Below are 15,521 nucleotides of genomic sequence, written 5' to 3'. Positions count from 1 at the left end.
GTTTGCTAAAAGAATAGCAAGCTTCGCAGTGTGCAAAGTATATGTGCGAAGCCTATTTGAAATTGAGCATTACGTATCCTACTTCCATGCGTGGCTCTTGCGTATGCTACAGGGTCTGTCCTGAAAGCAGTGACACAAGTCGCGGCGTGACGTGCGCATGCACTAGATTGGCAAAGTGTTTTTGGGGGAACGAAGGGGAGCCTTCAGCTTCACAATGCGACGAGCTTAGTTGGTTGCAAGCAGGCGACGCAAGTGGACGTCTTCGAGTGCGTACCCATGTTTCATTGCTGTGTCGAGGAAACCATGGAGCGAACGTTGGAACAGTGCTACGCTAAGAAGCTTTGCAATAAACTAAGTAAGTCACCTACTGAGTCATTCGACGTGATCAAGACAGCATGTGGGAACGATCTGATGTCCATGTCGTGTGTTATAATGGCACAAAGCATTTACAAACTGCCGTGAAGACATTCACGATGGGCAATGGTTCGGGCGCCTGTTGATGACGGTTATGGAGGGTAATGTTGACTGTGTGGTTCTGAACGGCTTCGCGGCCATTTGTAAATGCTGTGTGCCATTGTTACCCTTGCAATCTGGACATTGCATCATTCCCACGTGCTGTCAAATGTCTCTGTAGGTGATCTACTCAGTTTATTGCAAAGCTTGACCGCGTAGCGTTGTTCCAACGTTCGCTCCATGGTTTCCTTGACGCAGCGACGAAACAGGGATACACGTTCGAACACGTCCACTCGCTTGACCTGCTCGAAGCCAACTGAGGTCTTTGCATTGTGAAGCTGGAGGTTCCCCCTGCTTCCCACAAAAGCGGTTTCCCACTCCAGCGTATGCACACGCCACGCCGCGACTTGTCTCATTACTTTCAGGACAGACCCTGTAAAACATCATTTCCCAAATGGCGGTGCCCTTCAAAACAGGGCCCCTCACTGTGGACTGGATTTGTCATTACTGCCATTTCAGTATGTTCACTAGCCATATATAGTGCACAGGACTTTCACTTAGTCTCATCTCGCCTGTAACAAAACGCATGAGCGATAAATTTTTATTTTTGAGTGATGACTCTGCCCCTTCTAGGCTTAAAGAGAAGAGTCTGTTAGTTGACAAAAATGGTTTCCAATCATACGACCAGATGGCACAACTAGGCTGAGCTTATCGTTGAGTCTGTTTGCATACCCTTAGTGGTGCAAATGTGACAAATGGCATAACATCCTGCAAAATGCTTGCGTTTAGCATATGTAAGCATGCATACGCCTGTGGTACATAGTGTCGATTTCTATTTTCTAACCATAGCCAAGTACGCCGCGAGCAGATGACACGCAGACGACGAGGTGCAGAGGAACACATTTAACCCACTCTTGCTTGGTTTAGGAGGTTTCTACCCTCCACAGTGCTGCAAGGAACTTACGAGATGAAGTGTAGGTAGGCGATACTACTTTTATTACAACCACCTGTTATCATCCCTAAAGCTTATTTCACTCTCTCTAGGACGCGAGTTATGTGACGCCGTTTTCTTGCAGAAATGTTTGCAAGGTGTATTTGACTGTCCCAAACTGACAGCAGCACTTCATTTGAATGTGCCTAGACCAATGCCCGATGCAGTCGGCCTTTCTATACAGCTAATGCACGTGCTTAACAAATCTACCATGCTTACTGCTGCGAGCTATGCAAACTAGCCTCTAGTGCTGGCTTTTTTCAGCTCATTTTTTTTTCCTCCTTGGACGGCAACACAAGCTCACCTACACATGTACCCATGTATCTATTCTATTTCAACGTGTTTAGATTGTCTAAGCTGACTTACGCTCCATTCATGAATATTTATGTATCTAAATGCACCACTCTTCAGGCACAAATGCCGTTTGTGGGCACTTAAAGTATTCAATAAATAAGCACGAACAGGTAACAGTCACCTTCAAGCAAGTACATGTTTTTCATGAAGTCATTCTGGTGGACTTTAAATGCATTTTGAGGACAAGCTTTTCTAAGCTTTTGAGAAACCTTCTATACAAGCGCTATCAAGGAGAATGTGTGGGCAGAAATACTCAAAAGGCTGATTTCAGCATGTATAATCCATGCTCCTTAGCACGGAGGACAATCCAAAGGAGGGATAGGCATAGAGTACATTGAAAGACGTTCAATAACACCAGATTACACAATTAAGTCAGCGAAATGCAACACTTGTGAGTTCAATCACCTCAGAAAAAGTAGTGCATGCTACAAGCTGGGGATTCTGACAAGCTAAAGCAAAGGTCCAGAACGCTTAGAGGATTGGCCCCGCTTTCACCAACATGACAAGAAGGCAACTGATGGCTTCCTGATGGTTCTTCCGATTGTGCACTATTGCTCTAGGCACAAATATAATGTGGACATGAATATAACGTGAGAAGGAAATTTGAGTCTTTATGAGATCGAAAGCATTGTGTGAACATTGCATCATCTTGCATGGCCCCAGTGTCATTTAAGAGACAGTTAAGAAACGTATGTGACACAACAAAGCACAGCAAAACTCTCTATGCAGTGCCGCTGCTGCTTCATGCTTCACACTGCCCAGTGCTACGACCATTTTCTTTTTCACATTCAAACTCCTCACTACTCTTTAACTACCTCCCCTTTCTCAGTGGCCCGTGCTGCCTTCTCTCCGCAATCACTGCCAGCTTTTTTTTTTTTTTTCATGTGCGCCCCTCCCTTTGCCTCCCAGCCCCAAGGCCTTTGAAAAGTTGGCTACCGTCTGCAACTCACGAGCCTGGCGCTTAAGCCATCTGAAAGAGCGCAGTTTTAATGTCTTCACTATCCATATTTTTCCGACTATCGGACTTGAGATTAAGCTGCTACGTGTTTGTTGCTCTCAGATGCCCTAGTCTGTGCACAAGCAGTGATGTAAACATTCTGCAGGAAGTACGTCTCTATGGCCAAATGCAGTTTACTAAAACCGTTTGTTTAGTTTGGTTTGGTTTAGGGGTTTAACGTCCGGCTATTAGGGGCACCGTAGTGGAGGGCCCCAATAATTTCGACCACATTGGTTCTTTAACGTGCACTGACATTACATAATGCAAGGACCTCTAGCATTTCGCCTCCATCAAAATGCAACCGCCATGGCCGGGATCGAAACATGTCTTTACTATAAATGAAAAAAAAGTGCAGTCATTGATGGAAGGGAATTGGGACCAAAGCTTCATCTTACTATACTCGCACTTTTACTACACGCAAGTTTACTGTAGCGAGATTCTACAATATAAACATCCACTCATGATATGGAAGGCCTTGCACGTCTCCCTCATGTCTTGGTCCTTATACTGATCGAAAATTGTGCTTTGGTACTCAGCCACTGCACATTTCCAGGATTAGGCAATGTGCTGCGGAAGTATGGACAAATTTGGCTGCTTCCCACCAGTTCACTTGGTCACTGAAGCTTCGAAAAGTTTGCGCCAGCATATGTCACTGCTGCTTTGAAGAAATTATACGCATTGCCTTTCAATTACTAGGAATAGGCTCAAGTAATGGGCAGAAATGCCGTTGTGGACCCCAAATCATGAAGTTCCCAATGCAGTAATGTATACTGGGTTACACCTTTGTGAAGCATGAAATTTTATGTTTTCACATGCATACAAATGGTAATATTGTACTCACAATGACTCTAGCAACTAACTGCCGTTAATTTCAATCATATCAACCACTGGTATTCAAGAAAAAAAGTGGTACACATGTGTACCACTGTCGCCATAACGAGAACTCGAAAGTGGTACTTATGTGTACTGCTGTCCTTTCGACATATAAAAGATTTTGTATTTGAGCTGGTAAAGTGCTTCAAAAGCTTGTACAGTCGAACCTCGTTATAACAAACACGGATACAACGAATTATCGGATATAACGAAGTGAAAGAAAAGTTTGGTTGGACATGCTTTATTTCTATGGGAGTTCTATCTGTATAACGAAACGAAAAATTCAAAATTTGACACTGTATCGGTTATAACGAAGCAGTTTTTGTATTCACGGGGCTCAAAATGCGCAAACAAGTAGGAAAAATCTCAAAACACGCTAAATTTTGATCTTTTGAAGCGCGCGCACCTAAAATGTGTCTGAATCACCCGCGCTTCCGCACGCGACGCCATCTAGGGAGAGCGAATGAATCTAGCATCAACGGCTGCCTAGCACGTGACTGGCACGTGATCGAACCGACGCCGCTCCCCGGCCACCCCCGCCGTCGCAATTTCCGACCCGCGCGCGCTATCTCTGCAGTTTAATCTGTAGACGCTGTCGCGGAACGCGCAGTTTCGCTTGAAACGAAGATAAAGATATTCAGGGCAACTGACAGCGGGCGCAAGGAAAAGTCATTGCTACTGACTTCGGTGTTGCACCTAGCACTCTTATCTATCTAGATAAGATGGTTATCTTGAGCGCAAGGCAAAGATTGCAAACGCCCACTCTGCAGGCGCTGTGAAGAATGACAGCAGGACAGGATGTTGAAGATGCCTTGTTTGCATGGTTCAAGGACATTATAACGCGTAACCTGCCTGTGTCTGGTGCCGTCCTTCAAATGAAGGCGAGAAGTCTCACTTCCGTCAGAGGCCACAATGACTCATGCAAGCAGTGGCTGGCTGCAGCGATTTAATGACCGCCATCGGATTGTTTGCCACGTCTTGTCTGGCGAAGAAGCAGCCGTTGGCGCCGAGAACTGCGAGAAGTAGGCAGAAAGCTTCCGCATGCAACTGGGAGGCAAGCGGACAATTTCGGCGAGACGACATGGCGTCAGCTGGCGGTTCCGAACGTTACGTTCGAGGAATTCATCTGTGCAGATGACAACTTGGCTGTAGCGCCCGAACTGACCGACCAAGAAATTGCTGATCAGGTGGTTTCTGCAGATGATGCTAGAAAAAGCGATGCATCTGAAGATGGCGAAGTGCGAGCTCTCAGCAGCGCCGAGGCCGCTGACATGGCCAGGAAGTTGAGGGGGTACCTCGAGAACCTACCTGTGGCCAAATCAGCTGACATCGGGAAAGCGCTGCTCTGTGTTGATTTCGTCGAGAAATATAACCTGTCAAATAGTGTGAAGTGCCGCCAAACGGAGATTACGCCGTTTTTTAAATAAATCAGTTTTTGCACCTGGGCATGCATCCCGATTTGTGAGTTCGCTCTTGCTTTCCAGTACGAAATGTAAGGCGAGGTTTCATATGCTTATACCACGCGTTAAATACAAAAATAGTGCATTTTTTCAACCCTGTGCTGTCCATCTTAAAGTACTCTTTACTTGGGCTTATTAGCGACCTTTTCTGCGGGAATTTGAGTGCATACTTTTATAACGAATATTGGATATAACGAACGAATTTCTGCACAAAATGCGACTTCGTTATAACGAGGTTGGACTGTATGATGGAATGGCTAAAAGCATTACATGCACAATAAAACTAGGCATTTAGCTTCGGCTCAAGAAGTTGATGCTGGTCTCCTTTCGCGTGGTCTACTACCACCTATAGCGTCCTGGCGTTATGGATCGCTGAAGATGCAGACCCTTAATACTTTCATTCACAGAGTGCCGGGCGGAAGGAGTATAGTGCCCACCAAAATGCTCGTTCAGTTCATTTACAGGTGAATAGGCTTTTCCAAGCCTCTCATTGCCTTCCTAGCTTTGTGGTGATGCACCGCCATCTTCGTAGGCAGCAGCACATGTGCTTTTCTTTTTTCTGAGGCTTTTCTGACCGCTATTAGCCCTGGAGCTTTTGAGTAGCAGGGCAACAACAAGGCTCACTGTTGCTTACCTAATATTCATCTGCTGGTGCCCACTCTGAAACAAATTCCTCATCACTAGTGCATTCGCCATCACTTTTGCTTAGCTCTGGGTTTTCAGGTAATTCAAACAAGTTTTCTACAGAATCTTCTTGTGAAAGGTACCAGCCTGAAAAGTGCACATTACCTATATTACCCCTGAAAACATCCACACCCATTTGCAACACTGCAGTACTGAGGCTGTTGCCATGAGCGAGCTACCTAGAAGGAGTTCTGTCAGGCAAAATCTGACGCGATAACAGTTTTGTCAAAAACTCTACGCCCTCCAAGCCCAAATAATTCTCTATTATTGGTTTGGTTTATGGGGGTTTAACATCCCGAAGCGACTAAGGCTATGAGGGACGCCGTAGTGAAGGGCTCCGGCAATTTCGACCACCTGGGGTTCTTTAACGTGCACTGACATCGCACAGCACACTGGCCTCTAGAATTTCGCCTTCATCGAAATTCGGCCGCCGCGGCCGGGATCGAACCCGCATCTTTCGGGTCAGCAGCCGAGCACCGTAACCACTGAGCCATCGCGGCAGGGCAATTCTCTATTATTGGAATTGAATGACTAAGGGCCACTTTAGAAACGAGTAAATTTAAACACAGCAGGCATCAGGAATTGATTTTTTTTTCGTCCTTTTTATAAGGCTGTATCACACAGTTGAAATCTACACATGCGCTTGCAAACAGTACACTTACAACACCCGTCAGCGGAAAATAAAAACACGTCATATTTTTTGCTTAAGAACTCAACAGATGGCAGAACACAAAAAAAGTGATTGTGTGGTGTATCGCTGTTTGTTCGCCTGCAAGAAGAACATGGCGAGAAAGTGGTACACATGTGCACCACTGTCATACTAATAATTAAAGAGGGTTATTAAATGAATTCCAAAGGGAGCACATTTAATAACCCCGTTGTTGATTCCAGACTCAATTTCAGTTTTAACATATCACAATCGTCCATGTAGAGCAGCATTTCCACTATGATGGTGCCATCAAGAGCAGCCACTAGGCTTTCCCTGAAACAAGCCACTAAAAGCCATTATGTATGTACTGCATGAACTCATACAAATCCCAATTTATGAATGTGAAAGGAGAGTAGCAACCTGTTGTTATCCCGTTCACCTGTTCCAGGAGTTCTAAAACCTACTCACCTCACATGGCTCAATGTGATTCCTGAATTTCTTGGCAAGCTAACTTTCTGGAAATGGAATAGCAGAGGCCTTTGAGCAAAGGTGTGGTGCTGGCTAATGTGTCACTTCACCATGTGACAAGAAACTTCTGAGAATGGGCAATAATACTGCCTGAACTTAGGCTCAACATGGCTCAATTTCTTGGCCTAGTAAGAGTAATACCAAGCAATAAGTGATTCCACCAAATTATGCATCAAGAAAGGATAAGAAAAGACTAGGAAGTCTTTCCCGAGCATCCAGTAGAATAAACAAGGAAGGTGCCATAGCACACTGAATAACCTACAAGCAGCGGACCTCCACTTGAACAAGAAACCTAGATCTACAAAGCTGTACAGAAGTACTTCATGTCAGCCTCAGAGGTCAATTCTGCCCAAATGAAGGCTCAAGCAGCACGCTTTTACAGATGGGCAGGTCTTGAAATGTTGGTGTCATCCATGAAAAAAGCGCCAGAGGAGCAGCCTGTGTGTTCTTTTCAGAAGCAACCCCCTTTCCTCACAAGTCAGCACAGCAAGCTAAACCTATTTGAACAAGTCACAACAGGAGCCCCTCAAAGGGACGACATGGCAATGACAAATCAATCAGATTTTCATTCTTAATAAAGATCAACTGTTTAGCTTTTTGTGTCTTTTCAGTACCAGAAGATATTCCTTACAAAAATTTGGCCAGAACTTTCTCCCGCAACTGGATTCAAACTCCTGATGACAAAGAAAGGGGCACGCTCCGCAATTAGCAAATGGAAGTGAATGGCAGTGTGGTTTAGCCTCAGAGATTTTAAAAAAAAGCATAGACGTCACTGCAGTCCATGAAAATCACATATGGGAGCAATGCTTGCATTTGATTTCCTTACCTTTTTCACTTACGCATGCTGCAGCCGCAAATAAATATAGGTCAACTTCAATTTGTCAGTGTGTCATTCAGTGTCCTAAGTGTATCAGTGTCTTAGCGCAGATACTTATGGTGACAGCCATGAGCACCACATTTAGGCAGCAGATATGAAGCACTGTATATCGATTGGCAGGTACCTGAAAATTAAGTAAATGCCAAGTGCATTCCAAATTGTCATAATTATAATAGAACCTTGTTGATAATTCTTTTTTTTTTATTATGAGGACAAGAAACGTACCTGGGAAAACGTACGATCTAAAGTGCCTAATTTCAAAAAAATGCAACTGCTGAATAGGGTACAAAGGCATTTAGTGACAATTTCACTAAATAATGTCAATTAGCGTTTTTAGACACAAAGTTTTAACAACTTCTTGAGTCCACATTGTGATGTACGCAGCGCGTAAGAAACTTCGCAACACATCCAGTCCGTTGACGTCAGTGGCGAAAATAACCACAGTTTTACCCTTGATTTTGGTTCTTTCACCCCCTTGCGCCACTGCACTGCGGGGAAGCCGCCGCAGCAGCTGTCGCAGTGCTTTTGCTTTTTATGCTGCGTTCCCCAGAACTGGCCTGATCATATTTAAGCACATCGTTGCAGTTCTCGGATGCTTCGCTCCCTTTAGGAATAGCGAAGAAGCCTCTGCGTTTCTCATTTCGCGTATGCGCAAAAAAGACCAGCACTTTTTTTTTTTTCCATTCACCTCTGTGCATCTAGGCACTGCAGAGAAGTCTGGGATAGGAAACTACAGTTAGTTTTGGTTTCATCTACTTCAGCGCACCTGGCAACTGGAGGTGGGTGAACTGATGCTTAAAACTGAATGATTCCTGCCCAATGCACGTGGTGTGATAAGGCTGCGGCCATGGCAAATTGTCTGAGTTACCAGGATACGAAGCTGCTCTTTTTTCAATGATATGATGCTACAGTTGGCTTCCTTCCGGCCGCAATAGGAGGAACTAGTGCTGACATCTGTATCTGCTGAACAATGATATATATGGAAGTTTCCTACCCCTGGAGGAGTCACCACGGCGGGTGACTGCCACTGCCTTTTAGCTCATATCACATGCCCCATTCGCATGTTTGCCCATATGATACGCAGTTGGTCACCCACACCAGAATTTGATGAAATTTTGAATGCAATAGCCAGGAATTAGTGTTTTACGGAAACATATTAATCGAAAGAAAAAGAGTCTCTATGGGGCATTTTTATTGCCTGTGACTGTGAGTGCATGAACACGAAAATCGTATGAACCAGTAACGTATCAATAAGCTTCTGTATTTTGTGTACACTATATTACCTTTTGAAATTAAGTAACACAATTATCATATGCACCATTATAAAACACTGAAAAGAACTAATGCAAAAAACACTAGCAGAGGTACCATCTACCTGTTTACTCCAAAGGTGTTTGGTGCTTATTTTTTATTTATAAATATTCTGGGACTTTGCAGACAAATCCTGCATATCTGTATATCTAATCACCTCTGGTGCCTGCCACTGAGGCAGCTGACACCTACTGGCACCACCTGCAAGCAACAGGCTGGTCGCTGATTCCACCTTCTCACAAACCGAATCCCAGCTATAGGACTTCTTGGGATATTGCCCAAATTGTGAAAGTAATCACAAGTGGAGCATTGTGCCTTCATAGAATCTTACATTCTAAGTCAGTGAAGCATTGCAAGGTGTCCCATATGGAGTGTCAACCATGAAAATGATGCTGCCAGTGCACGTGTAAATGAGCCACTGCAAACCAAAAACCACAGCTTGCACACTCGTAATCTGTATGCGGGCAGGATGTTTAAACTGGCTACGCACAGCTGCACCATTAGGAGTAAAATGAGAGCTGGAATCCCAACAAAACCCAAATGGAAGCAACATTTTGTTTCTTGCATTTTGAATACTCCTATCGAATGACTCCCATTCATGTGCACCCATTCCTGCAGTTCATTTAGCATCTTCATCCACTCAACATGAAGAATTCACCCATGGAACTACACCAGCACCCCTTCAAAGAGTGATGCAGGGTCACTCTAAAACGTACAGTACTCAAAAATCTTCACTCAAGGAAGCTGAATTCTTTCAACCAGTTTGTTAAAAGTATAAAACATACTTCAAGTGGCAGTAAAAATGTCTAATTCAGGTAGAAGTCAAGTAGATTTGTGTGCTATCTATGCTCAAGGACAGTTTGCCTACTTGCCCTCAAAACTGTCATGGAAAGCTGCTGGTCATGGGTTATTTGTCCTGCTGTGGATCATTACCAATGACAGACAGCTCTAAAAAATGAGCATAGTATATCAAGAAATAGTCCATATCAGTCTTCAATGCAAATTTGCTATCCCTGCAATGCACAGCACCAATTCAACTACATCCATCTGCTTCACTCCAAACTTTGAAGGGACATCCATAATGATTGATACACACAGTAGTACAGTAGCGAGTCTGGTACGATTTTCTCACCTGTCCTTGAGGCCTTTGTAGACTGGCCCTGCCACTGTACAGTCAGCATAAGGCACCTCTATGCCAGCAATGGATTTGATTGGGTAGATCACGATGTTCACCAAGCGGGCTACGGGCACGAAGGTGTTGCTTGCCGCCACCTTGCGCTTTTGCCACAGGTAATACGCTGCAGCAATCGCCCCCCCTACAACCGTGGTTGCAAGGGCAACTGCGCCAAGTGGAGATGCTGCCTGGGTCGAAGATGCCATGACCGGACTTTGCCAACAGCGAACCTGCGGTTCCAGACAAACATTCTTACAGGTTCGGTATGGTTTGGCTTATTGGGGTTTAGTATCCCAAAGCGACTCGGGCTATGAGAGACGCCGTAGTGAAGGGCTCCGGAAATTTCCACCACTTGGGGTTCTTTAACGTGCACTGACATCGCACAGTACATGGACCTCTAGAACTTCGCCTCCATCGAAATTCGACCGCCACGGCCGGGATTGAACCCGCGTCTTTCGAGTCAGCAGCCGAGCACCATAACCACTAAGCCACTGTGGCGGCTCATTCTTACAGAGAACTCAAAGGTTAATCACAGCAATATGTGCAGTTTGTGCCAGACAAGCTCTGCATATCTACACTGGTTTCTCACAGCCCCATTAGAATACCGTGAGAGTATGAGAGGCCATGCACTCTCATGATCAATCTAACCATGCTTAGATGGTACACAGCACACTGGAAAAAAACCTTTCGACAAGTCTAGGCTCCATCTTCAATCCCACCCCATGTGTTGCAGAAGACACTGCAGTAGACGACTGCAATTAGACATGGATGCAAGCAGCATTCTTAGTAAGCAGTGAACTCCCAAAGCTTGAATGCCAGCATTTCACCTCCCTCCAAAAGTTGGCTACTATGAATGGGACCAACGTATACTGCACAACACCTTGGAATATTAAGCATGTCTTTCTAAGAATGGCTATTGTATGCTACAAGACTATTACCAAGTCATTCCCTCCATGCAGCCTACATGACATGCTAGTGCACTCAAGCACAGGAATTGCTGCCATGTTCCACAAGCCAATACAGATACATCGTCCTAGGGATACCAAAAATTTCACCTTCACAGACAAGTACTGTCATGGAAAAAGGTTTGCGGGATTCGGGTTCGTGAAAAAAAATTATTTGCTCCAGCCGGGCACAGCAAGTCAATGAAAAGCACTGGAGCATGAGGGCACATGCGTGCTCCATCTTCCAGAAAAATCCCAGCTGAATGACTAACGAGGCAACGTAGAGAAAAATTTTTTTCCATGAATCCAGCCGCACCCCACAAACTTTTGTCCATGACTGTACCAGGCATATAACATTGTGCATGAGCACCAAATGTGTGAATATGACAGTACAGAAGAATTTCCAACAATACTCCGATTTTCCACAGCCCACTAGTCTGCCATGTTCTGCCTCCACAACAATGCAGCCAAAGCATGCAACTAACTATCATACACTAAATTAGCAACTCAACCCTTCACATCAAGAGCAACACTCTATTAATCTTCTTTTGAAGTACAGCTACTATTTCACATGGCATAAGCAAGAATCAGGCTCAAAAAAACTCTTAAGCCCAGAGTTCAGCTCACTATAATGATACAGATCAAAAATTAAGTACAGTATTCTAGAAAACTTACCTTTTCCAATAAAACCCAAATTACTGGCAGACTGATGTAGAGTAAAAGCTCGGCGTCGACTTTTGCAAAACATTCCTTAATAATTCCCAAGCGAAGAAGAAGAAAACCTTGCGTGTAAAAGCACCTTTACAAGCAAGTTACAAGCAAGACCTTGCTATGACCGGGGCATATGGCACTGGCATTAAGAAGATAGTTACTTCTTGGGGTTGTGTGGGGTTTGTAATTTGGCTCCTGTACTTGTCCGATGAACACGTTTGCTTACATCACACCATGAAGCATTTAAAATGAACCCTCCCTTCATTCTCCCTTTCATTGTGAATAAGGCTCCTGTAGCGGAGCCGAAACGTCTCTTTTTGTTTTTATTTGCGTCTAACGGTTGGTCGGCGCTTGTTATTTCCTGCGACTTGTTTGCTTAGCGTGCAGTCAGCACTCAGTATCAACGGGATTGAGCCAAATGGCTGATTTGCAAAACCACTTGCATGCTTCAAAAGTAACTGCCATGTGCAAATAAAATCCTGCAGTGCCTCTATTTATACTGCTGCGCAGCTAATGACTATATCTTGTTTCTTTCGTTGGCTTAGGTTGTTTGTTTTTGTTTTTCACTGAAGCGTGTACTTAGGTTTGTGAAGATAAAACACGTTACCCAGCCGATACAAATGGTAAAACTGACGTTTTCTGACAGATCATGGATAGCTCATGAGAGTTACATTTAAGCTTGTTAGGGTCTGTAGTCGCTCTACAGCACGAGAACACAAGAAGGCGTTCATACCTACGAGAATCCCTGAGCGACGCTCCCGTACTCGGACGTCCCGACAACCAGATTGCCGCTCCTCCGCGCCGGCACTGGGCGTGATCCAGCCGTGCCTCTGTGGGTATCTGCGGCAAATGCTTCGCAAACTTTATGTTTCGGCACCGTGATAAGCGCGTAATCAACGCCAACGAGGTTGTCAACTCCGCACTCAAAAGATGCCACACCTGCCAACCGCGCGGATAAAGCCCCCACGCGCGGAGAGTCAACCACGCCACAGCTATGCCGGACGCCAAGCCTAGTCAGTCAGTCCGGGCATTCGATTCAGCTCTGTTGCCGCATAAGCCCGCTATGAGCGCCGTAAAAAAGTTTCGGTTCCTCAAGTTTCGGTTTCAATTCTGTAGTGGGTAGTTGTGCTTCTTGTTTTAAGCGTGTGTTGCAGAAACCATGCACAAAGCTTCCAATCAGGCAGCACAAGTCAAAAACGAGGGTCAAGAACTGCGCAGTGTCGAATGTTCGCCATTCCAACCCTGCATTTGTATTTCGTTTCGTTTAGGACATAATCTCATTGGAGCAGCACTGCCGTCAAATCAATCAATTGCAAAGCTCCGCCGACAGACCGTGCTAGATTCCGTCCGCAGCAAAAGAAAAAAAATTTTAAAATTTGTTTTCAATATTTAAAAAACAAATAAATGTTGCGCATAATTTATCGAAGGAGGATAGACCGATTACTGCGATCGTTTCACTTCGAAAAACAGAGTGGGAAAGGGCAGAGAAGAAGGTTACAATAATCTCTAACACAACTCCAACCAAAAACTTTCATGTGAAACCCATCGCTTCGAAGCCGGCTCGGCTCCTTCTTCAGGGGTGACCGGGGGCAGTGGAAGAGGAGGTAAAAAGAACGAAAACTGTAATGCGAAGGTCGCGGAGGTTTCCAATTAACGTGCTAAATTGGTCTCTGAGGAAAGGAAATGATGCAATATCTGTCTCACATATCTCGGCGGACACCTGAACCGCGCTGTAAGGGAAGGGAGGAAGGTGAGAGTGAAAGAAGAAAGAGAGAAAGAGGTGCCGTAGTGGAGGTTTCCGAAATAATTTCGGCCTCCTGGGAATATTTAACGTACAGCACACGGCGCCTTTTGCGTTCCGCCTCCATCGAAACGCAGTCGCCGCGGTCGGATTCGAACCCGGGTACTCCAGCTCGGCAGACGAGCGCCTTAGCCACTGAGCCACCGCGACGGGTTTGAAATTCATGTTTTTGTTTGGAGATGTGTTAGAGTTTACTATAGGTCTTCAAACCCAACCAGACAGGCAAATCTGACAAAATATTTAGTTTTCAGAATAAGGTTAGCCCGTCGACAGGACCGGATGATATTCCAATGACATTAAAATAGAACAGAAACCTTACTTTTGGGTCCGTGTCTTCTTCTTTGCAATGACGCGTAAGGCATTATTATACATGGATTACCACGTTGTATTCTCCTTCGACCGCTAAATAATTTATAATTAAATTTTTCACATGTTGTTTTGGTTTCAGTTTCAACAGTCCAACCACCAACGGTGGCTAGGAAAAACCGGAGTATAATCGCTGCTGCTACGTTCGTTTTCATTGTGGCTCCTGAGAAAGGATGGCTTCAGCACTGTAGTGAATTGGAACGATGAAGCAGCGATTATATCGCAGTTTTTTCATGCCGGACGTCACAGCCATCGTTCGGCTGTTGAAACCGAAACCGAAACAGCATAACAGAAAAATTCGATCATAAATTACTTAGTAGTAGTAGGCGAATACCACATGGTGATTCATGAATAGTAGTGTCTTCCGTATCACTGTACAGAAGAAAGCATGCCATCAACAATAGGTAAGCAAACTCTATGCGAGGTAGTGAGCAAAATTATAATGCATGGCAAAGCCTCCGATGGATGGCGACATCAGGATGAACATGATATGTGTAAGGAAAAGAGGGACAAAGCCAACAGAGCTGTCATAAACAACTACCGTCCCGTAACAGTGACGTCAGTCGTTTACAGGCCGTGTGGTGATGCGGTGATGCAGATCATAAAGGACAAACTGCAGGCATGAGTGGAGAACGAGGGGTGCTAGGGGAGCTACAAAATGTGTTCCGGAAATAGAGGAGGTTAGAGGACAGTCTGTTTTGATTGACGCAGTGCATCGAGATTGCTGAAAAAGAACACAAGCCCCTATGGCTAGCATTTCTGGATATCAAGGGAGCCTACGACGACAGTGTTATTCAAGAGGATTTGTGGTACATACTGGGCACATCGGATGTGGAAGATGGGGTACCTAATCTTTTAAAAGATTAAATATTCATCTTTAAAAAGATCCGTCCGTCCGTCCGTCCGTCCGTCCGTCCATCCATCCATCCATCCATCGATCCATCGATCCATCGATCCATCGATCCATCGATCCATCCATCCATCCATCCATCCACATCTTCATACCGTCCGCATCTCCGGTGGCAGTGGCGGTAAAGTGGTATACTACAATGGTGACCGCTTTCGACGTGCGCGCCCTTTCTACCGTAACGTATTATATTTGGTTTTCGATGGCGTTGAAGACTAACTGCTGGTTGTCGGCACAATATCAAACAGCTGCTAATAATAACCTACTTCTGAGGTTTCCGTTAGTAGCCAATGCTTTTTCTGTCCTCTTTTTATTGTGCCACTACAGGCTGGTAATTTTGGAAACAGCGTAGTATTGCAAATATACTTTTATCGCGATAGCGTCAAGCCCCGCTCACCAGAAAATCCGGTGTCGGTGTCGTCGGCGTCGGCGGTAAGAGCG

At 44.9% G+C, this 15,521-nt stretch overlaps 1 protein-coding gene across 3 annotated transcripts in view; it reads right to left on the bottom strand.

The window, feature by feature from the left end:
• LOC149355043 (mitochondrial amidoxime-reducing component 1-like) overlaps positions 1-14,139 on the bottom strand; it is a 45,799-nt gene extending 31,660 nt beyond the window's left edge. The window contains exons 1-2 of one of the 3 annotated variants that reach the window (XR_016291426.1): positions 12,744-14,138; positions 10,310-10,581 (exon numbers count right to left, since the gene is read on the bottom strand). Coding sequence is in view for 2 of the 3 variants with exons in the window: in XM_089583605.1 (XP_089439731.1) it covers positions 10,310-10,557 (248 nt within the window). In the remaining variant the exon portion in view is untranslated. Of the gene's footprint in view, positions 1-10,309; positions 10,582-12,739 lie in introns of all 3 variants that reach the window. The other 2 variants (XM_089583605.1, XM_089583604.1) reach the window with 2 other exon arrangements.
• Positions 14,140-15,521: the final 1,382 nt, after the last annotated feature.

Source organism: Amblyomma mixtum, chromosome 3 (assembly GCF_055824585.1).
Source record: "Amblyomma mixtum isolate Tamu chromosome 3, ASM5582458v1, whole genome shotgun sequence".
NCBI lineage: Eukaryota > Metazoa > Arthropoda > Arachnida > Ixodida > Ixodidae > Amblyomma > Amblyomma mixtum.
The sequence above is the reverse complement of the archived record's forward strand: the minus strand, read 5'-3'. Positions and strand labels throughout refer to the sequence as shown.